General features: G+C 30.5%; 1 protein-coding gene across 1 annotated transcript; it reads left to right on the forward strand.

Annotated features, from left to right (window-relative positions):
* The first annotated feature begins 2784 nt into the window (after nucleotides 1-2784).
* Nucleotides 2785-22013, forward strand: LOC111030503 (pro-resilin-like). Its single transcript, XM_022310070.1, has 3 exons — nucleotides 2785-3102; nucleotides 16588-18899; nucleotides 20945-22013. The coding sequence occupies exons 1-3, from the start codon at nucleotides 3079-3081 to the stop codon at nucleotides 21174-21176; spliced, it is 2568 nt and encodes an 855-aa protein (XP_022165762.1). The 5' UTR covers nucleotides 2785-3078; the 3' UTR covers nucleotides 21177-22013.
* The last annotated feature ends 2855 nt before the right edge of the window (nucleotides 22014-24868 follow it).

The following is a 24868-nucleotide window of genomic DNA, read 5'->3' on the forward strand; positions in this document are numbered from 1 at the left end:
CCGCATTCATCTCATCATTTTTATATATTGATAAAAAATGATTCGCAAAATGGTGGCATAGCATACCCATTATATTTAGAGCCTTAACAGCTTATTGTAATAGTTTACACCTTTCGAAGTTCGCGGGATTGGTACGTTGGGTCGCTGTAGACCACGGCGAGCCCATCGATTATATTTAATATTACAATAATAACTTACAACATTATTTTCAACGACGAAACGTACAAAATATATTGAAATACATTTCAATGACGTATAGTTATGGTATGTGTAATAAATTCTCGCATCCAACACTCCGACAGAAATACTTATGTATGTATATTATGTGTATTATATGGTGCACATCTGAACCGTCACTAATAAACGCAGTACTAAATACTAATAGTAATGGGGGAGTACTAATGGAGCCTTCAATCAAGTTGTTTTGAAATCAATTAACATAAGAAACGTTGTTTTTGGGATTCCCTTCTAATTATACTTATGTTGAGATACGTAAAAAATGCATTATATTTCCAATGACGGTTTTTAAAAGCGAATAACATTCCGAAATAGTGGTCCTTGCGTTTTATTTATTTGTTATTTTATAACAATCTACATACACGGATATTTACAATAATACATAATATATATTGACTATTAGAGCATTAAACATGATAATTAAATAATATCGTGAATAAGCATAATAATTCATATTAATATATAAGTATCTCATCATAATAATATACATTAAGGCTAATTTGACAATTCATTAATTTATTACGTAATAATAATATAATGATGTGTGAAAATAGAAAAATATTTACACCTAATAATAGTAATACACGTTTCAAAGTCTTATATAATGTTATAATATATATGTTAGTAATTAAGAAGGTCTCGAGGACAGCCCCTTTTTAGTCTGTGTTGAGGCGGATGAGCGTGAAAATTGTAATATATAGTGAACCTGTTGAGTTAAGCAGTGATCCATGAAAATCGTTGGATAGGGTTTTGATGTAGTCTTGGATTTCTTCAAATGGGAAATATTTGTGTACGTTTACGTTTCTTATAAATCAGGGCATTTGCAATTATTTTAAAGCACTTAGTTTGAAACGTTCGTATTAAACTAATGTGAGATGTCGTTCGGGTTAATATTAATTTAATTTAAATTTAAATGATTTTGGATAATTGTTCTATAAGAACAATCTTATATATACTCTATCTATCTTATATACTTCATCATACCAATACAAACGAAGAATAATAACTAAAAATCGTTGATTTTATGATTGATATTAAGAGTTTAATACGTATTATAGATTGATAACTGCTAAGTACATCAACATACATCTTATTAAATAACTTAATATAATATTTTCGATAAAATTGTATGAATAATGTTATTTTGATAATGTTTAATGTTATACTCCATGTGGAAAACAAACGTTAAACCATATATATAATAAATGTACCTAGAATTCCACTGTTATAGTAATATGTTAATGCTACAACGATTGACACGGACCAACCATTAACATGTATCTATAAGAATTTCGTCGATACTTTTATGTAGTAGTAGATGAATTTTCCAGCAATTTATACTTTAAAGCTGACAAGTTGATCACAAAATACTGACTCTATGTGAATCAAAGTTTGAGTTGAATTCGTCATTAAATACCCGGCGTAGTAATGTTCAAAACTTTCCGTGTCAAATTCCCATGGAATTAACAGATCTTAATCTCCATTAAAGATTTTTAGCACAGTCATACAAAATACAGGTCTAAAATTATATTCAATCTTGATAGTTGATAGTCAATAAGTATTTTTTTCTCACATTTTTAGCTTTGTACAGGTAAAACAATTTTTAAAATCGGTACCTAATAACCAATTGCTAATTTCTTAATCATCTAAACTAAATTTTGTAACCAATAGGAACCATACAATAAACAAACAATTATTATTATTTCTATTATTTCTATAAAAAATTCTAAAAATTTGCATTAATAAATAACTTAAGGGCCATTTATCGAAACAAAAATATATACCTAATACAGATCCTTTGGATAGCGTAGCTTTCTGATGATAATTTTTTTTTTTAAATCTCTTGTAGTTCCAGAAATTATCCCGAACAAACGATAAACATTTTTATTCTTTAAACATTAGTGTATACTAGATAAGTTTATATCGATCGGATTTTCTGTACGCAGGGCAGGTCATCGTCGATCTATAAGAAAGTTTCTTTAGCTACGGCACAGCGCGTGAGCTACATGCTCTCATCAGGTTTTCCCAGTTCAAACGCTGTACACAAGTAATAGTGGGTACGCAACATTTATTTTTATACTCGTCTGTCGAATTATATTACAATATCATACCATAACAGTTTATAATATACACATGGACCATTATACGGGTAACACTTGCACACTGCGTATATCCGGCGCGAGCACGTTGTACTTTTATCATAGTTTTTTTATGGATACATAACATATAACGATAGGTGGGTATATGTTTTTAATTCGTATAATATTAACAATACGTTCGCTTTTCGGCCGTTGCCGTCAGTATACACAGATATTATTATAATGTGCGTGAATTATATTATTATTATTATTAATGGCGAACACGAATATTACGAGAACGACAGACCCGCAGCAGCAGCAGCAGCAGCAGCAGACCGGTAATTATCATCCGGCTGTGCAGAATATTATAATGTGCAGTGTGCTGTGCTGTTGTGTCGAGCGGACGAGCGGGCCGCCGAGGAAACGGCCAAGACGAAGAACCGACGACCGCCGAGGCCACCGTACCACCTGAACCGTTACGACAATGCCCACTCGTCGTCCTCTTAGTCCTATAAGTCTACAATATTATACGTGTATGTGCCCTGTTTGCGTTTTCTTCACACACACACACACACACACACACACACACACAGAGAGACGAATATGCGAATATTAGCATCGGCTCAAAGTCAGTGCTTGTACGTCGCAGAAACAGTACGTCGCCGGCGACCGCTCGCTCACCATACACACTATAATAATATCTATTCGTCCGACCGTAATTATATTATTTATATCGTCTTCGAAAACCGTCGCCGCTATCACCATGTACGTCGAGTGGCTGCGAAGTGTAAGTCTTATTATATTTATATATATATATATATATACATTATGTACCAGATATCTGTAGAATATTATTGTTATTGTTGTACGATTCATTTGTATTGGTTATTCACCCTTACCGCCGTTGCGTAAAGTATTATACATCAGACAGTCTGGAGATTGTGTCTTTAGGTGAAAACCCTCCGTAACGGATCGATTTTCCAGGTGAAACACCGGCCATATAGGACTTTAGGATTTAACGTTTTATGAACAAACTTACGAAAGAGGTTTTTCTGAGTTTTACTCGAGAGAACGCTATATATTACCCATGTGTTTGTCCGTCTCCGACGTAGCACATTTTCGTTCTCTAGTTTCAACAGTGTGTTGCGTTAGTTTTGATATTAGAGTGAACTGATGTATCATCAGACTTTTGGCTGAGAACATTATCTGTGCTTAAGCGTCGACTTTTATTCGATATTTTAATTTTCCAGCGAGATATGAGCAATTTAAATTTGTGATATTTCACATACCTATTTCTCTGATTAAAATATCAAACAAGTCTCCAACACACAGATAATGTTCTTACCTAAATATTTGACAGTGCGTCAATTTACTCCAATAACAAAACTAACAGCGCCCTATTGAAACTAGAGAATGAACATTTTTTGTGTGTCAGACAGATACAACAAACGCATAGGTAACGTCCTCTTGAACTTGGGATGATTAAAATTTTTTTAATCCGGTGTGTTTTGTTCTTGTACTTTTTTAATATAATTAAAATCATACATCCTTTTTACAGCTTTAAAGACAAGCATTTAATTATCTACGGATTGATTTGTTTGTTGGGATTTACCGAAAATGTAACTGTATATTATTCTAAGAAAATATTATTATAAAAGGTACCTCCAAAGGTATACTTACAAACAAAGTTTTGCATTCTTTTGTTCTAATAATATTCCGGTTGATTCATTATCTACTATTAGTCAATATGGAACTAGCGAATAGATAGAGGGACGACGGTTTATTATATATTTGTTTGACGCCAGAAGAAATCGATTTTGTACGTTATAACCTAACAATAATGGATAAACTATACTTATAGGTATGCAGTAATTTATCTCATGTACTTAGTTGAACCATGCGTTTGCTGCAGGGGTTGAAGAAAAAAGAGTTCTTATGAAAATATAGACTCTTAACTATATTTTGTCGATTTGTGCATAACACCGCGATAAGAATTACGTTCGTACGATTTGTTGGTTTAAATTTCAGTAATCTTTAAAAATAATTTCCATCTATACAAGCGAACGTCTTTCCAAACTTTCCTGAAAACCACCTACGAAATGCTGTGTTATTTTGTTATAATTTATAGTTTTCGAAACATTTATTCGACGTTTCGTTTCAAAATGTTTGATAAGGTACACGTTAGTAAGTATAGATTGACTGTATTAGGCATCAAACAAATATATATACGTATATGGAACCCTATATCTTATTACGTTTCAGTACAGTACTCGGGCAAGTACACGTACGAAAATAGGCGTTGACATTTGTGTCGTCCGAAACGAATACAGGAGATCGACCGTTGGTGTATTGTATAGGTACAAGTTATAATCCGTAGTCGGATTTGAAGTTTCTTTTGACCAAACTTATAATGCGCTTTGTATTTGTTTTGTTTTTACGACGAGACTTGGAAAGACGTTACGAGTAATTTAGACTCTGGCTTATCGAATGACATCCCACATCCAGAATAAAGTATTGTATTATATTATGTTCTGTTGATTATAATAATATTGGTTTATGTTGAGAGAACTCTATCTTTCAAACGATAACCAAACCGTTTTCAGAGTATATTGTCAATTAAATGATTTTTTCGAAAATGATGCAGCTAAAATCTAAATATTAAAATTTGAACGAATGGATAGCTTGTTAAGGATAAAAATATAATAGTGGGGTGATCATGCTTACGATACTGAATTGAGATGATACTCGATAAAATGCTGCACTGCTACAGATCAAACGTCCGAAATATTCGTTCGATTTTATGCTTTTTGTGTAGATTACTACACAATAATTTCAAGCCTTCAGATTGATTAGGGTAGCATTTATAACCATAATTTTTTTTAAACTATATTAATTTTTGAATTGATTGATATTTTTAATTAATTTTGTGAACAATGTTTTACCACGGGTTCATGGGATCATGTAGAATCTTTTAATATGATTATGAAGTTGATATATTATTATGTACAATTGACATATATTATTAACGAACAACTACTGCGGTTTTACTCAAAATTATATTTGTTTACGTTTGAAGTTGCACCCTCGGTCATACATCAACTCGAGAAAAAGTTTACACAAATTGAGTTCCTGATTGGGTTTCTATACTTCTATTTTGAATATTTTCTAAAACAATTAATATTTCTAAAAATTTCAAATAAGTTTAAAATAAACATAGAATTATATATTTCATAATATTGGAAAAGCTTGAATAATTAATTATTATTATTAGATATATGTATATGTTACGGGCAAAGTGGAAAATTCGGACAATGTATACAATGTCCGAGTTATATTGGGCAATATAAATTGTGAAGTATTTATACAAATAATCTGCATAATATTATTATACCTAATCAATGATATTATATACTAATTGAATTATACTCGTTTATATGGTTATTTATATAAGAGTATAACAATTTTTTTTTAATTAATTAAATTTTAAATGTATTTAAAGGTAATGAAATAAAATATTATGTGCATAATGTTCAGTTAAATGATATTATACATGAAGTGCATTTGTCAATTGGACATGGAGGTAGAAATAGAATGGAACACGAGATTAATAAAAAGTACAAAAATATAACTAGAGATGTAATAATATAATACTTAAACAATTGCGAATCGTGTAAAAAGAAGGGAAGTACAGCTAAAAAAGGGTTGGTTGTAAAACCAATCATATCTTCTGAAATGAATTCTCGCTGTCAAATTGACTTGATCGACATGCAAGCACAATCAGATGGCGATTATAAGTTCATATTAGTTTATCAGGATCATCTAACAAAATATATTATGCAGATTATTTGTATAAATACTTCACAATTTACATTGCCCAATATACCTCGGACATTGTATACAATGCCCGGACATTGTATACATTGTCCGAATTTTCCACTTTGCCCGTAACATATATAAGTAGTAATAGTAGTACAAATTTGCTTCTATACAGTATACACAGTATACAATTACAAGGTGATCACAGTTATACGAAGCTCTATCTTACTTTAAATTCATTAAAATGTACTTATTGATAATATTATTGCATGTTGAAGAAGAAACGTTTCATAATATATTAATATATTATATTCTTATGTCCTAGGGGGTTATTTACCCCTAGCATGCTACTACGCTTTTCCACTTTATCTTTTATTATAATGCATGTTTTGTTCAAATTCTGATTTCCCGGAAATGCTGTATTCTTACAAACCGTATTTGAGATTTATTAATTCCCATTTATGAAGTGTCAATACAAACTTCTTTTTTTCAAATCAAAATTACTCTTTTTACTCTTAGTTGTTAGTTGTTATTTGTTAAGTGGATGATTTTTTCGAAAATTTGTTTCAATCAACCCAAGTCGTTTTGGGTGTAACTTTTAGAAAATTCGTAGTATTTTTTATAAATTATTAGTATTTGGTTCAAATTTGTAGGTAAAAATTTAAAATGAATAGTAGTTTTTAAAATAGTAGAGAAAACAAAAAAAAAAAATGAGCGAAAACTGGGAATTTTTACGCAAAACTAGATTTTGCCTAGAATCAGATTTGTTTTTTTTTTACGATCCAAAAACAAACAACAGTGTAGGAACATATAAAAATATAATTCAAGAATTTGTTTAGTTGCAATATCCCGGAAGAAAATGTACATTTTTTGTTATTAAAATTGTTACTTAAAATTAATCATTTTTTTAAAAATATTAATATATTTTATTATTTTTGGCTAAAATTAGCTCAACCAACCGTACTATAAGTTTATACCAATTTAAATTTAACATATTAATTACACCGGTCTACTCAATGACGACATACATTAATATGATGTATACCTAGAGTAGAGCTACTAGTTTTTCTTTAATATCCAAATACTTAAACACAATTTTTGAATTCGCTATTTTTAATTCAGATTTAAATTTAAGTTCTGTGCTATTTAAAAGTGTATATTTAGCTTGAGGCTACATTTTGTCATATTTAGTACAGGCGTTTGTTGCTAAATGTGATAGAAGCCGGAGGGTGAACTGCACTGAAAAAAATTGTTGGCATTGTTTTTTATTAAAATAGTTCTGTGAACGTATAAGTTTGAGTGGTGACAGTTTAATAACATTCTTTAAAAAAAAAATTTTTAATATTATTACTTTCTTTATTTTAAAATAAAAAGTCAACGTTTCGTCATAAATTAAATTGCAGTTTCCCTCGACTGGAGGTATAATACTGAGGAATGTTTACTATTTTATATTTACTCAATCGACGACCGATATCTTACCTATATACATACATATTTTACATATGTTTCAACATTTTGAGAAAATAGTTGATGCTCATTTTGAAAGCTAAATCGGAATGGCTGCAAACATTATACTTACATTACTTACTAGGTGTCCAGTTTGGCTTTACTCGTGCAAAAGTTTTTTTTATAAAAAAAATGTACCTAGGTGCTATAATTCTACTAATTTTAATGGTAATCTACCAACACAGTATGTAACCAATTGCAAGCGGCAACCATATAAAAAAAAAATAAATATTTTTTTTTTCGTAAGCTGAAAAAAATTCTTGTGTGAGCAACCCTTTAAATACCTATAGGGGCTAAAAAAAATAAACTATAAACACCCTCAATGTCTCGAGGGCTTTGATATAATTTTTGTTGAAAACTGTTCAGTAGTTTTTGAGTCCATTAACTTCATATAATCCAACATCTATTTTTAGCCCGACTTTTACCGTGAAAAAATGAAAAGTATAAAATATACTACTGTATATTGTAGGTGTACTTGGTTTTAGTGTACCTCAGTTCACTGACAAATTGGTGTCGGTGTACCTTTGGTGGTATGAAGATAATATGCAAATTTCAAGTTTCTAGCTATCATACATCGTAGTTTATGCTCAACGTTGATCAGTCAACAGTCAGTCAGGCAGTTAGTCTAAAAAGCGTTTTCAGTTTTCTCCCACTTTTCAAATTTTCAGGATAACTTTTCCCATTTTTCTTTCCGTAAAACCCGTATTTAGACTGTAACGAAAAAAAAATAAGCCCTATCTGTCCAGCCGTTTTTGAAGTGATGCTATTTCTAACGAACAGCATTTCATTATTATTTAGGTATAATATAGATTCTAATAATATATTATTAGGCTTCTAATATAATTTAACGACAAATATTAGATTGTGGTGGACGTTTTTTATTAATAAGACAATACATAGGGTCCAGATGTTGCCTACAGAATGCAGATATTTTTGTTGATATTAGATCCTCTGTAGGTAGGTATCACTTTTTAAAATTTATATTCAAAAGTCTTGTGGATTTTCTCTGAAATATATAATAATATTAAATCAGTTATTAAAGAATACTATATAATAGCATACAATAGAGTGGCATTACACAAACTATTCCAAACTAACTAGTTTGTAAACAATAAATAGCATCGTTGTCCTTATAATATCCCAACCCAACTTTTTGTTTTATTTTAACCAATGACCACCCAAACAATTAATAGAAAATAGACTGCACATAACAAATTCGATTTTCAGACAGAAACTTACCAACAGCAATATGACGTAACATCTTATTTACGCTAGTGTCTATACCTAATACTTCTGTTTTAATATATTAACTGCGAGTTCTTGAAAAGTGAACTATTTAAATGAAATATACCTATACAAACACGAACATTTTGTCGTTTAATGCATGCCAATCCCATCAGTCGACCCTTATAAGTATAAAGTACGCACGCAACAATTTATGTTATATATAGGTACCTACCCTACGCAGATTTCAGACATATTAATATTCTCGTATTAAACAACTACAGCAACAACAATTATAGTCAAGAACGTATTACACAGTTCGAATTAAAACCATTCGTTTTCATCAGCCCCAAAAGCTTTTAACATCGTACATTCGTAGATGCAGTAGCACAACATATAATATAATAGCTTCATTATTGTGAATATTCTGACACCATGTCAGTGTGATATAAATATAATATAATGCACTAATACTATTCATTTATTTCGTACAGCGAAAAACTTAATTTACATATTTGATTTAAAAAAAATATAAAATATTTAAAACGATTTCGGCGTGTTAATATAATAACAAGCATAACAATGTGTACTGAAAGCCGTTTGAATAAAACGTGTTAACGGTGAATATACAGTGGATATTATATTATAATTGAGTATAAACAATAGTAATAATGATAATACAATTTTTTTTTTTTAAAATTATTTTAAACATAAAACATTCCTAGCCTAAGGCTATCTATATCTAGTGATGTATACGCATTAGTTTTAAATTTTTAACAGATTAACGTGATAATTGAAAGTATTTTTTAGTACTATGGATAATTATTGACAATTGGTAATTTTAGATATACAGATAAAATGTGATTACAATAACATACTAATATCTACATATTTACAATGGTATAACTATAGAAGTCGTAGAATGATCTGGAAGAGGCGCATGTGTAGAGTGAAGATTTGGAAGTTGACAGGTGGCTTAGTGTAGAAGGTCGTGGGGACGACCTCGTTTTAATCGACGACGAGTCGGGTGAGTGAGAAGGTTATAGTGAACTGCACCTGAAGAGTTTGGAAGAGAGCAGTGGAAGTTTTTTGCGAATGTTTTAATATGATCTTGGATTTCTTGGATTTGAAAGCCTTTGTGGAGATTTGCATTCTGACAAACCATGGGGCATTTGCAATTATTCTGAGGACTTTGTTTTGGACACTTTGCATTTTTTTGATGTGCGAGGATGCACAATTACCCCATATCGGGCAAGCATAGGTGATAATACAATGAATGCTAAACAGATATAAATATTTATAAGACAAAAAAATTATCAAACAAGAAAAGTCCGAGTTGACGATAGACAATATTATGCGCTTCAAAGGCTCATTTTTCATGAAATTACTTTTGAAATCATTATTTTTTTTATGAGTAAATTATGATCTACAATATAAAATCTTTTTTAAAGGCTTTGCAGTCTATATCTGTTGAGTGTTTCAGGCTTTGAGCATTAAACACCTGGAGAAAATTATTTAATGTTATCGTTTAAAGTAAGGGAAATTAGTTACTGTTGAATGATTTTCTGCACATTCATATTGTTTCTCTAAAAGTATATAATTTAGACTTTGATTGAATTCAAAATTTTAAAATAAATAATGTTGGCAAACATTTCTAAGAGTATGGTAATTTTCAAAATTGGTGTATAATATTGATAACAATATGGATGGAAGATTATCTTTTTTTATATAGGTATGCAAATGAGATAATGATAGCTTTTCAAAAAAAAAAATGAAATATAAAATCTGAGGATTGTTAATATAGGTACTTAGAAACCTAATATATTGTAAACATACCTATAAGGATAATGAAAGATGACATAGAATATGCAACGGCATTTAAATAAAAATTTAGAACGAATATCGTCAGGCCCATAATTCAGATTTCAATTTAATGTTTAGAATGACTCAAATATATATTTGAGAGAAAAATATCTATGTTATAGAGACAAAATGGAGGTGTACGAGTATCAGTAATTATATAAAAATGAAGTTCTTACGTAAAACGATATTAAAAACCAGCAGACTAGAAATTTCACGAACTTACCACCTATACCTACTTTAAATTTTACTCGTTACTTTTTGGTATATGCACCTACATTCTGCTTAAACTTATAATTTTAATATGTCATAGTTTCGTGAAACAACTAACGCATTTTTCCGTGGTTATGGGGTAACGTAGTCGGAAACACATTTAATTAGAAATGACAAAATGAAAATACCGTAGATCAATCGTTTACCACCCACTTCTGCATCGTCGCTCTTCCAAATTCCATACTACTCGTTCAAATAATATTATTATTATTTATTAACTATAAAATAATTTAACTATTCATTGCTTACTACCTGTGCCTCGTACCTATTTTCTGCAGTAGGACCGTATACTATTGTATCATTTCAATGGTCTGTGCGTACACATCATTATAATAATGGTTGCAAGGGTAAGTATTATTATCAGCCCATTATCCGTCTGGTGTGGAACATTATATATTTGAAAACTGCAACAATCTCGTCGGACGTCCCATTGTAAATAATTGTAAATTGTAATTTTTGAATTGTTTTTGATATAACTATTGCCGGCCCTGATATTTCAGTAGTATATTATATAATTGGGGACATTGCAGAGGACTTCCAAGTGCACTTGTAGGTACAATAATTGTTGTCAATGAATAAAATCAAATAACGCGTCGTCTGCAGCGCGCTGAGTAGGACGCGTCGTCGTTAATCCTTAAATGAACAAAAACCCAAGTCCGTTGCGATTTACGAACCGTTTCAAGGACGAAAGCATTGTCTTTTCGTGAATTCGCTGAAAAAGATAAATAAATAGGGAGGAAATTGCCCAACAATTAGAGACGAAACAATGAGGCGAAATATTCGGCCAGTAATCTTCGAACCGGATCGGGTCATTGTCGCTTACGGACTATATTATATTATGCTCTATGCATGTAGCGTGTGTATTCAATATTAATATGTCACGAACCTTGTGACGGTTAACTATAACGACATGGGTAATATTATATTATTATGACTATAATAGTGATTACCGAGTATTGTCCCATTGCCACGGTTTATAGACGAATATTACAAATTATTATTGCACCGTAAGCAATACTGCAATAATGCCAAAGGATACTAGTGGTGACCTAACCTATGCCGGACAGGTATTTGTCTGTATAACTATTACTGATGTTAATTTTAGTATGTTATAAACTGAAATTATGGCGACGATGATGCTAATGATAATCGATAGAGGAGACCTGCGCTTGAGTTTCGCACTCGAATCGGCCACTGAATTAAACGTTTTATATCTGATGGCATCGCCTTCGCAAAATTTTAGTCTAATCTCGTCATCAACGACGGTGAGCTTTATAATTTCATTTTTAAGATTCATTTATCTACACGGTTGCACAATTTTAATTTGCAACCACTGCATTGTTAGGTTATAAATATTCATTGGCGGCAGACTGAAGCAATTGTTTAAACTTCAAATTAAATGGTTGTCAGAGATAATTTATTATAAATTAATCAATATGCAAAGGTAAATCTTTTTGTATAATCATCACCGTAGTAAAATACGTTTTAAAGTTAGCTATTGAGCCTGCGTCTGCGTTGATCCTACGAAAATAAATTTTAACGGTAATTTCCTTTTTACGAAAATACGCACACATTATACATTTTGCGCAGGGGATTTAATAAATTCGAAAAACAATAGACGAAAATGTATAAGCCGTTTACATCTCTGGGATCTACTGTTATTATCATTGTTATTATTATTTAAATAATAAACTACAGCATACGTTTAAGAAACATCACCTGCAGTTTATTGATATCGACAACGAATAAACGGGTCAACAACGTTGCATCTATATTGCACATTACCGCGTAGCTTAATAATCAATAGCACCCAAATGCATGCACTGGTATCACAGGTTGAGATTCTGGTAGTGGGGACCAACCAAAGTATTTGTCAAAATAAAAGAATTTGGAAAAAATAATATCATCGTATTTTATATTCTTGGTTTTTTTTTTGATTTTAAAATATACTATTATTATTTTAATGACATACTAGTATAGTTTGAATATGTTTTAATTACCTAGTTGAACGCAATTATTTCGTTAGGTACCAATTTGTCCATGACACAGCTGATAGATGTGTAAGGTATGAAATAGATAATTATTATAACAGTTACGTTCTTGTTCTACAGTTCTAAACTGTAATATTATTATGTTTAATCCTCCTTGCCGTTAAGGAAGGAGCATCCCTGTTAATAACCACATTATTTAAATATTTCAAACTGATTGCGATGTTACCCCTATTGAGATATCAATTATCAATAGCCAGGAGGTGACGTTTTTCTAGGTTTTCGATAGAGCTGTAAAAAACATTTTTTTATGATATTTAACATTTAAAATTTTTTCAAAGTGATTTTTGATACTTTCTACAGTGTAATTTTTTTAACAAATTTTTGTCGTTTTTATGGCCAAGTCATAAGAACATCAAGAACATTGTTAATGAAATTGTTTGAATTTTCGGCACTTATACCCGATTCTTTTCCTCTAATAATAAAACAAATACAATTGAAATACGTTAGAATAATATTGTAAGTAAAATAAAATAACTGTTAAAAACGATAAGGAATTTTTTATTTACCTTAATTTGTATAATATTACTTATTAGTAAATAACAAACAATATAAAATTAGGTATCCAGGACTCTCAGTTTTTAATTTTAGTAATAATGGGAGTACTTGTTGTTCGGTCGAATGTTTGTTTGTATAGGACCTTTTAAATTATCATAAAAAACAATATCGTCATAACAAAATGAAACTCTGATCACTTTTAGATCCTATTTAGACTATCCATTTGTACACTTAAAAATGTATTTAGGTATATTGTTAAAATCTTAAGTAAAACATATTTTTATAAAATTATTATTCTAATTCCATGTCTGTACAGTTATATTCATCTGTCTATGGTGAAGTTGTCATATATGTTCAGGTATAACTTATAATACTATTTTACTAAAATATATTAATTTTCAATTATTATTTTGTTACTTTCCTACTCGTCTCAAATACAATTGTTTTCCTGTAAATGAGCTATGGTTGTTTTAAAGGAAATTAGTTGTATATATTATACATACCTAAATCAATTAAAATATTTTATATTATAATTAGGTAGGTAGTATAATTTGTTATAAACTTCAACAATGCAAATTGCAATTATAAATAAGTTATTTTTTTTTGAAAAAATTATAAGTGACTTCATGGGTGACAAACTGATAAATAATAACTAATTACAGTCTATATAACTTTAGAGTTCAGCGTTTGTATTACCTATGTGATAACGTCACTTAGCCTCCATGTAATTTATACTACTGTCCTTTAGTTCCTAAAAATGTAACTTATAAGCCCGTTATTTAGAGATTGATCCTTTTTTGCCTTGGAGTCATTTCTTAACGACACCTGCAGCCGCCAGACCACTACAATATTGACAAGTTAAACTCTGTTGATAAAACCAAGTTGTATTATTAATCGAGTAAGATTATAGATAGCCAGAAGGTTATATTATTTATTTTCCGTTTGGTCAACGAAAACGAGTATACATTCATATTAATTTGCCATTATATTTTAATGATGATTGCCTAACCTATTACCACCAATCAGAATAATAATTTAAATTTTTTATTTAATTATGATTATTCATTAACATTGCATATTAATATTATGTTCCTATATCTATATAATTGTAGGCGGAAAAGAACAAATGCCTTTTTGCGAACTCTGAAAATGCATACCTAATAAAATATGTATGATAACTATTATCATTATTCATTAGGTATCGCATACAAGTTGAAAAAAATATAAAATTATTAATTGGTTGAAGTAATAAGTTACACGGACGATAATGAATTATGTTCAGTATTAATAGTAAAATGTAATAATAAATAATATTATCCAGTAATACAATGTTGCAATCCAAGGGCATTGATTTAGCTTTGTGAAAATGACGTTAATATAGGTACGCCGTGTTGGGTATAATTGAAAACTTTTTCTTCGAAGAGTATAATATTACAATCTGATGGAAAACTGCGTAGGAAATATGTATTTAAGTTTTTATAAATTATTACTTACATAACTTATATTTGCATTTTTATGAAGCAAAATTAATGACAGAATATGATACCAGAAAAATAATATTTACATCACTATAGAATTTAAAAATAAACAGGTGAGTATAATTACAAATTAAAAAATTCCAAAGTAACATTTTAATCGAAAATAATAAGAGTAAACAAGAATTCGCTGAAATTGTTTTTCACATTATAATACTTACAACATCAAATGCCACATCTTAAATCTTAATATTATTTGAAAAATATTCAGTAAAAAGACTAAAATAATATATTGGTACATTAATGTAATTTAATTATCTTATAGTTTAGTTGTAATTTATAAGTTAAAAGGTATAGCTATATGATTCTGTGTAAATGTTAGTATTTGGTACATCGAAATTTAACACAAAATGTTTGTGTCAAGAGAATGACGATGTCCTAGGTATACTGATGAGTTATGACCTGTAATATTATAACCCGTTTATAATGAAATATGATATATTATACTGTTGCGTAGGTAATTATAGTTTCAAATTTTCAATAATCTAGTGAATATTTTAAGTTAGGCAATTTATTCCACCATAATATGAGGTCATTTTTATGATAAAAATAAGTTTTTAAAAATACAAGCTAGAAATATCATAATGCCATTATATCAATGAAATGTAACGATAATATGACTATATATAGTGTATACCTACTATATACAAAATATTATATCAATAATTTGCTTCGGCATAAAATGGTTTTAAAATTATTTTAGGTCATTGATTTTTTTTATTGTTTTTGCATATGGTGATAAACTATATAATTTTATTTTTGTATTATTATAACATAGTTAATGGTTATTTAAACATTTACTTTTCATTGTAATGAGATTTTGGAAATTCCTATTTCTTAAAATTAATTTTTGGTTGTCTATTGATAAAGCTTAAAACTAAATAAACAACTTTTACGTCATAGTGATTAAATAAGTTTCATTTTTTTTTTGAAAACAAAATGGTGATTACGTGAGGGGTTAAGCGTTAAGAAAATGAAAATAACCTATCATCTAGTAAATTCACAGTTTGGAGATATGAAGGGCAACGGAGAAAATTACCTGTAGATATTTAAATCACATTATAGATATTAAAATTTAAAATGGTTCAATATTACTATGAAGTATAAATATTTATTATACGTTATTAAATAAAACCACTTAATAACATCGATATAATCAATTCCACTTCAGAGTTCGAGTGTTTTACACTTGTAAACGTAATTTTAAGCATACCTACTTGTAGTTTATGTACTTTTGAACTTTACGCACCCGAAATCACTTTTATTTTAAGTAGCTATATAGCTATATATAGCTAATGTATTGTTAGACGTATTTCGATTTCTGAAGTACTTATTAGTTACTAACCAATGTATTTCTATTGGAATATTATTTAGTCTTTAGAATATATGTAAATGTACAGCAAATACTATTTTGTTACCTACCTACCCACTTATATATTAAGCATTACAAATTGTTGAAATTAGTTGCAGTAAACATATTAATAAACGTCGAACAATAATAATATGTTTCAGAGCTCATGCTATGTGGTAAAGTGTGTGTTGTTGCTGCAACTCATATACAGAACGACTGGGGCAGGATGTTCGGTGGATCATGGCAGTGGGATGAATTACCCGACGACCACTGCCAGCGGGACATGGACAACTCGAGGCGGGATATCTTCTTACGGCTGGGACAGCCGACAGCCTATAGATCCATGTAGTCGTTGTACGAACGTCCCACCGCCATTGCCCGGATCTCAGTACACGACACAAGCCCACGACGGTGGGATGTACAGTGTAAACGACCGTATTAGCGTCAGTGGTTATATGTCAGATAATCGGGTTTCTGTGAGCGGTTATATGACTGACAACCGAGGTAGTGCGGGTATGCACGGTTCAGATAATCGACACACTGGTTACGGTTCCGACAATCGAGGTAATGGTTATAGCACTGACAATAGGGGCCACATGAACAATCGGCCCAACGGTTATAACTCGGTCGGTCATATTAATGGCAACGGTTATATGTCGAGTAGTTCTAACTACGGCGGTAACAGTCACGTTACTGATAATCACGTTCAAATATACAACACCCATAACGCAGACAGTCAAATAAAAAATCCCAATTACCGGGGTAATGGTTACGATAATTTAAGCCCTGAATGGGAACGAAGACACAACAACAAAAAAGTTAGCGTTGTTGGTAGCAACAGTTTCTATGGAAGCGGTATGGGTGGTGGTAGTGGCAGTGGCGGCTACGGAGGAGCTATAGGTGGGGTTGGTGGTTATGGAGGAGGTATCAGTGGAGGAAGTATTAGTGGAAATGGTGGATATGGAAGTGGTGGGTATGGAAACAGTATCAGCGGAAGTGGTGGTTACGGAGACAGTGGTTATGGACATGGTACTAGTGGTTCCGGAAACGGCGGAAGTGGACATTATCAAGGAATGTCGTATCCTGTCCCTAATATTCCCGACGGCCATGGAACACAAATGCAAGGTAATTATCATAGACCGTCCAACGACCGGTGGAGTATCAAAGGAGCATATCCAGTGAAAGTAGAATCAGGATATTGGCAGAGTCAACCACCCAAAGACATCGGCTGGGATGAGGCAAGCAAGAAGGTGGGAGTGATAGCCGGATGGATTGGTGGCCCGAAAAAGTACGAGTCCAGTAAACCTTCAACGGCGTATGGTTCACATCAGGTGAATGATAAAAACGACGATGATTACTTCAACAAGGGAACCGGTTACGAAAACAGTCCAGACCGAAAAAAACCTTATATGGGTTGGGGAGGTTCCGGATCGTACGAGGTGGTCAAAATGAACAGCGGATACAAGTACATCGACAGGAATAGCAACAGTGACTACGGTACTTCTTACGGAAACGGTTATGGTTATGGGGGACAGAATTACAATAACAAACCTAGTCAAGATTACGGTTTGAAACCGATGAACGTCGATCATGGCAGGCCATACGACCACGGAACTTCAAGTTACACTAAACCTGCACACGGCTATGATAAGCCAATAAACGACTACGGTAAACCCGCACACGACTATGGTAAACCAACCACACAAGACTACGGTACACCAACCACTCACGATTACGGTTCTAGGCCCCATGTTGATTTACAGAGTACATCGCGTCCAATTGGGTTTGAAGTCACAACCCCACGACCTCTAGGCTGGGGTTTTCAGAAACCAGGATATCCAGCTATAGCTTCTCGGCCCACTCAGCACTGGGGTGAAAACTCTTTTGTTGAACAATCGGTCAATGTAGGTGGCGGTTCAGTGGGTTATGACAGACCCGGTGGAAATGGTGTCAGTAGACCGGTTGATTATGGAGTTTTGAGACCAGAAAGTTACGGAACTCAGAGACCAGTTGATTATGGTGTTTCGAGACCTGACAGTTACGGAGCTCACGGGCCAGTTGATTATGGTTCTCCGAGACCAGGTAGTTACGGAACTCAGAGCTCTGAAGGTTATGGATCTCCAAGACCAGATAATTATGGATCTTCTCGTCCGGATAGTTATGGATCTTCTCGTCCAGATGGATATGGATCATCTAGACCCGGTATTAGAGTTGAAACATCAGACTATGCATCCTTCAGACCTTACGCTGGATCCATGAACAATGTCGTATCAGATTATGGCTCCCAAAAACATGAGTTCGATAAATTCAGTGGTTATTCAGATAACGAAAGTGGTAGACCTCAGATAAATAACAGACCGGGATACGACAACGAAAGGCCATTTATGAACGGAAACGAAGTCTACGGTTCACAGCAGGGTTCGGGATATGGTAAAGGATACGCGTCGAATTGGGACTATTCTAATTCCATGAGGTAAGATTATATAGTATAATATATAACAATGTTTGGTACTTCCATGAAATTAGCATATTGCCTCCTCTTTTTCCAACAATTAAATATGTCCTTATTGTTAAAACAAAGCATATTGAATAAGTACTTAATTTATCTACTCTGAGGCTATGTTGGCCATCCAGCAGATTTAGCCTACCAGATGAGTGTAGAAATTTGGTACTGAGACATGATTAGAGTATCGTAATTAGAATTAGTAACCGATGTAATTCGAAGCTGCAAATATTGCATTACCTCAGAATGTGTTTGTTTTTTTTTTTTTTATTGATATTTTTGCGATTTTCTATGTTTATTATGGTATTCTCGTATACGAAACACGGTAGATACGAATAGATGTCAGAAACGATAACCTACGTATAATAATATTATTACCGTGAGTGTTATTCAAATATACTATTTCCCCTTGACTCGATTCCGGTATATGTATACACTTCGCAAGGTTTCTGGTATTCTCAAAACTATAATAATACATTTTTCCACTGTCATTATTGTTTTATCAAATACGAGATTCTTCGCGTAACATAAACAATAAAGGTTGAACAACCAACCGACGTCGGTCGGCAACCCGAAAGGTCAACTCAAAACACGTGTGCATCATAGGTCCAGCGGACCGTTAAATTTATGCTCGACGGCAGGAATATTGTTATTACTCGTGTAATCATGATGGTACCTATATATTAATTCGAAACCAGAACCTTGGGATTATTATGAATCGTTTTAGCATTGTTCGGATGCGTTTTTTTTTCAAAACGTTCGAAATGCAAACACGTGATATAATTCTGATGTCACTATAATTAATAATTATAACGGGTGGTGTCTGAACAGTATCGGTTCCGGCAGTTACTAAATGTCTGGATTGGTTCTTTATGCTTAGGTTATGTGTATAATTGGTCCAATGGTCGTCATGATTTGAATTTTCATTCAAAACTCTAAACATTTTTAAAAACAACTAGCAGTTTTTAATTATTGTAATCAAATAGTACATATTATAAAACACTGGTATAATCTTTTGTCATAACTTTTTCAGACACGTTGCATCATTTGTGATTTGTCTAGTTATAACTTATACCGATGTAAATGTTATTTTGCATTCATTATATTTCCCATTTTATTTCGTTGTATAATCAGTGGTATATCGTATAGGTATACAGTGTTGTATAAAGACAACCGAAAATAATTTAGTTAAGATAACTTTATAACAGACAAATTATTGATATTTTATCTAGATATAATAATAGATAAAATGTTACCAAATAAATCAAAACAAAAATTAAAAACTTGAATTTGTAAGATAGCATTTTTGCTTTGCTTAAAAATATAATGTAATCATTTTTAATTATTACACTCGTAAATAAGTGTATTTCAAATACTTTTAGGTAGGTACCCATCGGTATTTACAGAGATTGAACAATTAACTACAAAGTTAAACTTATAAAATAACTTAAATAACTAAAAGGACATAGATGATAGGCGATAGCTTCGAATATTGTTCATCTTTTAAGACAAAATAAATGTACTTATAAAATAATTAATGGAAAATATCGTCAGAAAAATATATATTGATAAGTTTCTACCTTTTTTTTCTTTTTTTTTCCGTTCAAAAAATCCGAAACGGGTGGGAACTGTTTCACAATACTGCCTCCCAGTTCCAAGTACCTTCTACCTAGTTTATCTCCTATGACCATTTTATGTAAGCTGATCGATAAATGTTTAGGTAGACGCTTTAAATTATTTTTATCTATATAGACAACACTATACACGACACATAGGGTATAAACCGAGTTTAAAATAACTATTCTACAAAAAAGTTAGCTGACATTGTGTTCGACAGGCGCCAATATCCGAATGTCGAGTTGTAATTAATTTTGAAACCACCGATTTGGATAATATAGCAGCAATTGATTCCACGTTGGAATATAATTATTATTATTTTTTTTTCTACACTTACTGACTTTATAAAAGTCTTCGGCCGGTGATTCTTATCGCAGTGTGTTTTGTTCCCGTTTTAGGGGACAGTCCAGCAACGGATGGAATGACCAGCAGCGGGACTACTTACAGAGGAGACCTGATGGTGACGTGTTGCAGTCCGGATCAAGCTTCCGACCCTCCGAGTCCACTCCTCTACATTACAACGGACACAGCGGCATCGGCGCATCCACCGACAACGGTTTCCTGTACAGGGGTTCGTCAACGGTCGGTGGCTCGTCTACCACTCCTATGCCGACGACTAATGATTCGTAATCGTTTTCATATTAGTCATAATTTAATCAATATGATTTTCGGTCTTCCTTTTTTTCGCAGTGTACATTTTTCTCGAAACCGTGCAATATCTTCCTAGCGTTAACGGGGTCATTAATCGCCCCGATCAATATTATAAATAATATTATTATTTATAGGTATCGATACATTTTTTTTTAAAAATGTGAAGAACACTTATTTTTATTTTCCTATGGTGGCATATGCAATTAGTGACAATTGATCATCATCTACGTAACACGTACAAATCTATTAGGTACTATTTTAACAATAATTTTAAATTAGTTTTAACTTATAAGTATAAACATAACATATGTCATAAATTGAGCTGGGATTTATATGTAACAAAAAACCAAAAATATGTACATACGTATGTAACTAAAATGGCCAAATTATGTAGTAAAAAATATGCAATGAAAAAAATTCAAAAATATGTAAACGCAATAAAAATATAATTCTAAATAATTCAATTAGTTCGAAGTAAAACAATGAAGAATCATGAAGTGTTTTAAATTTTCAAAATTAAAACTACAGTGATTTGGTTTTAACACTAACTTATACCTACAAAATATGTGATCAAAAATAAAAAAAAATGTAATAAAAAAAATTTGAAAATATTTTAAATATAAGCCTTTATACTCATATACACTTACAATTTTTAAGAGTAGGTACTAGGTACTATTATTGAAATATAAATGTATAATACTACTTAACCACCAATTTCGATGCTGAAATTGACAAATAATTTTACGTATTAGATTTTTTTTCAACATTTACGAAATATGAAAAAAAGCAGACATTTAATAAATAATGTAAAACTATGTATTTGTGACGAAATATATAAAAACATGTAAAATAAAATATATCTTATTTTATTGCAAATAACGTGAAACGAATTTATAATTTGCAACGATTAATTTATCATGTTTTAGAAAAATATGTATTTACATACAAATCCCAGCTCTAGTCATAAACATATTGATATTCCTATACCGAGTGATTTAAAATTAATGTCACGGCCATTTTATCATTAGAACGGGGATGGGCAACTGGCGGCTCTCGAGCCTTTTTTACCTGTTTCGAATTATATTTTCAAATTACATTATGAACAAAATAAATGCTAATTAAAATGTATATTTTTAATGACTCCATATTTTTCCTTTCTATGCTCTGACCCGCTAGATTTTAATTTTCTAAAAACTGGCCCTCTAGTAACTTTGAGTTGACCATCCCTGATTTCTAAGAGTAGAGAAAAATTGATTACATGAAAGTTTTTGATTTGGAAAAATTGACATAGGGAAATCAAAACGAAATGGGAACTTTTTTTTTACGTTTTTGTGATAAAATAACATTCATTAATGTGGAACTGTATGTATGGTAGTCATTTAAAGTTTTGATGAGCAAAATCGAGTGGAATAAAGGTGCTTAAGTGGAAAAATGTTAATTCACTAATCCGCTCATCTAAACTTCAAATAACTACTTATAATTAATTAACTGAAATTCGATTTGTATGCATTGACATATTCCAAGTAATGTTCTACATTATAGAATAAAAAATTAAAATTGCATGGAAAAAAATTCATTTTTCAAAAATGATGCATACAATATTTATATAATGAAAATTCTGTGACATACATTTAGAATCACCCGGCATATATATTATATAATATTAAAGATAATAGGTATGCCATAAGATCAGTTTATGTTTACTTATTATTATCTTAAGAAATATAAATATATATAAGTATTAATTGTATTAAAGACACTATTAATATGTGTAATAATATAAGTACCTATATATTATTATACATTTTGTTAGTTATTTCAACTTAGATTGGTATAAAATATATTATAAGAAAATGTCTTACTATCATTATTCAGTATCGAAAATAAGCTCCCTTAGATTAAAAATAAATTGCTACAGACTTGGTTCATGAAAAAACACCCATTATCTAAATAAAACATTTTTTTTAGGACTTTTATATTTACTTTCAGTAATTTCAAAAAATTGAAATAAGTTCTACTTCAAGACTGTGTTTCGAACAGTTATTATTAACAAATATAATCTAGAATAAATAAAATAATGAAAAATCATTAATACTTATACCGAACTAACTACAATCGATCATATTATATTATTTGTATTATTATTATCTATATAGTCTTGTACGAAAAAAAAAGTAGTACTCTTTATAATACATTAATCACGTCTTATCGTAATAGATTTCATTTTATTTTTTTTAAGACACATTTATATGTATCTGAGACATTCTGAGTATAAAAATTATATTTTAATTATCAATATATACCTAAGTAATAAATATAATAATTATAAGTACTAACATTTTAAATTGTAGACTTAAATTTTTCTGCATTACTTGTTAGTAAAATAAAAGTTCAATTTATACTAATTACTCATGTGATATCAGATCTGTAAAAACATAATGCATATGTTGACATAAACTCTGTAAACGTTCGAATAATTGTATTATATGTATTTGTATAATGTTTTAAAAATATGTTTTACAATATTCAGTGTATTTTAATGAACAAAATATCAAAAATATTTTATGTTCTTGTGTACATAATATAACATTATGATTAAGACTAATATTAAATATTGTATGCCACAATTATAATATGATACAATAATTATTAGAAATAATTAAAATTAATTTCATGGATATATTATGTGTACCAATTTTTTACTTCGAATTAAATTGCTATATTTTATTATCTATAAAATATTTAACAATGTTTATGGTTTATGTCATGACATTTATGTACGTGGAAAATTGATTTGATGGCAATATAAGTAAATATTTCATTAGTTTAATATTAATAAGTAATATCTAATAAATTTAGTTTCATAATATTGTTCGTTTAACTGTCTTATAGCAACATTAAAATTAATTCCGTTGGGATTATTGAATATAATATATAAATATATATATATATTTTAATACTCCATTATAATATTATTTAATTTTTATAAACAATCGTCCCAAGGGGTGTTTTCCTGTAATAAGTTTGCAATACACATACTTACATGCATTTTTGCATAGCATGTATTTAAAATTATTATTTTAAATATTTAATATCAAGCTTGGAAACGCAATTTCTATAAATAATAATATGATTATTACATATTATTAGATACCGCTTACCTAAAACAAAAAAAAAAATACATACTTTCACCCTTTTTTTCTAGCAAATATACTATGTACTATAATAATACTAATATTTGAGTTGTATTTTATAATATATATTACTTTTTAATATTGTGATTATTTATTGATCGCTGAAATATTATAGAAAAATCTGAAATATGTAAAATTAATATTATTTCGACGGTGTAATTCCGACATTCTTTTACCTTTAGTACCAAGGTGATTAAGCCATTCGTAATTTGCGAATAATTTACTGGTAACATAACACGAATAAACAAAGAATCAATTTTCAACAATAATGCGAATAAAACTATAAATATATTCCAATTATTTTTCAACCGACTTCGTTGTTCTAAAATATAATTTTATCTTCGAAAGTATGTAGGTTTATTCGTATAAACAATTTAAGCAATCTTAAATGAGGGTAGAATAAGTTTCTGTATTTTACTTAAACCGATGGTAACTTTTTCATGACACGATTTGGTATGTAAAATGAAATTTATTTTT

This window comes from Myzus persicae, unplaced genomic scaffold (genome assembly GCF_001856785.1).
Source record: "Myzus persicae strain clone G006 unplaced genomic scaffold, MPER_G0061.0, whole genome shotgun sequence".
NCBI classification, from domain to species: domain Eukaryota; kingdom Metazoa; phylum Arthropoda; class Insecta; order Hemiptera; family Aphididae; genus Myzus; species Myzus persicae.

Bases quoted from the DNA above. Each gene is read 5' to 3' on its own strand.
- LOC111030503 (XM_022310070.1), top strand. From the start codon at position 3,079: ATGTACGTCGAGTGGCTGCGAAGT. The intron at 3,103-16,587 runs GTAAGTCTTATT...AATATGTTTCAG, and splicing joins ACGTCGAGTGGCTGCGAAGT to AGCTCATGCTATGTGGTAAA. The intron at 18,900-20,944 runs GTAAGATTATAT...TTCCCGTTTTAG, and splicing joins GACTATTCTAATTCCATGAG to GGGACAGTCCAGCAACGGAT.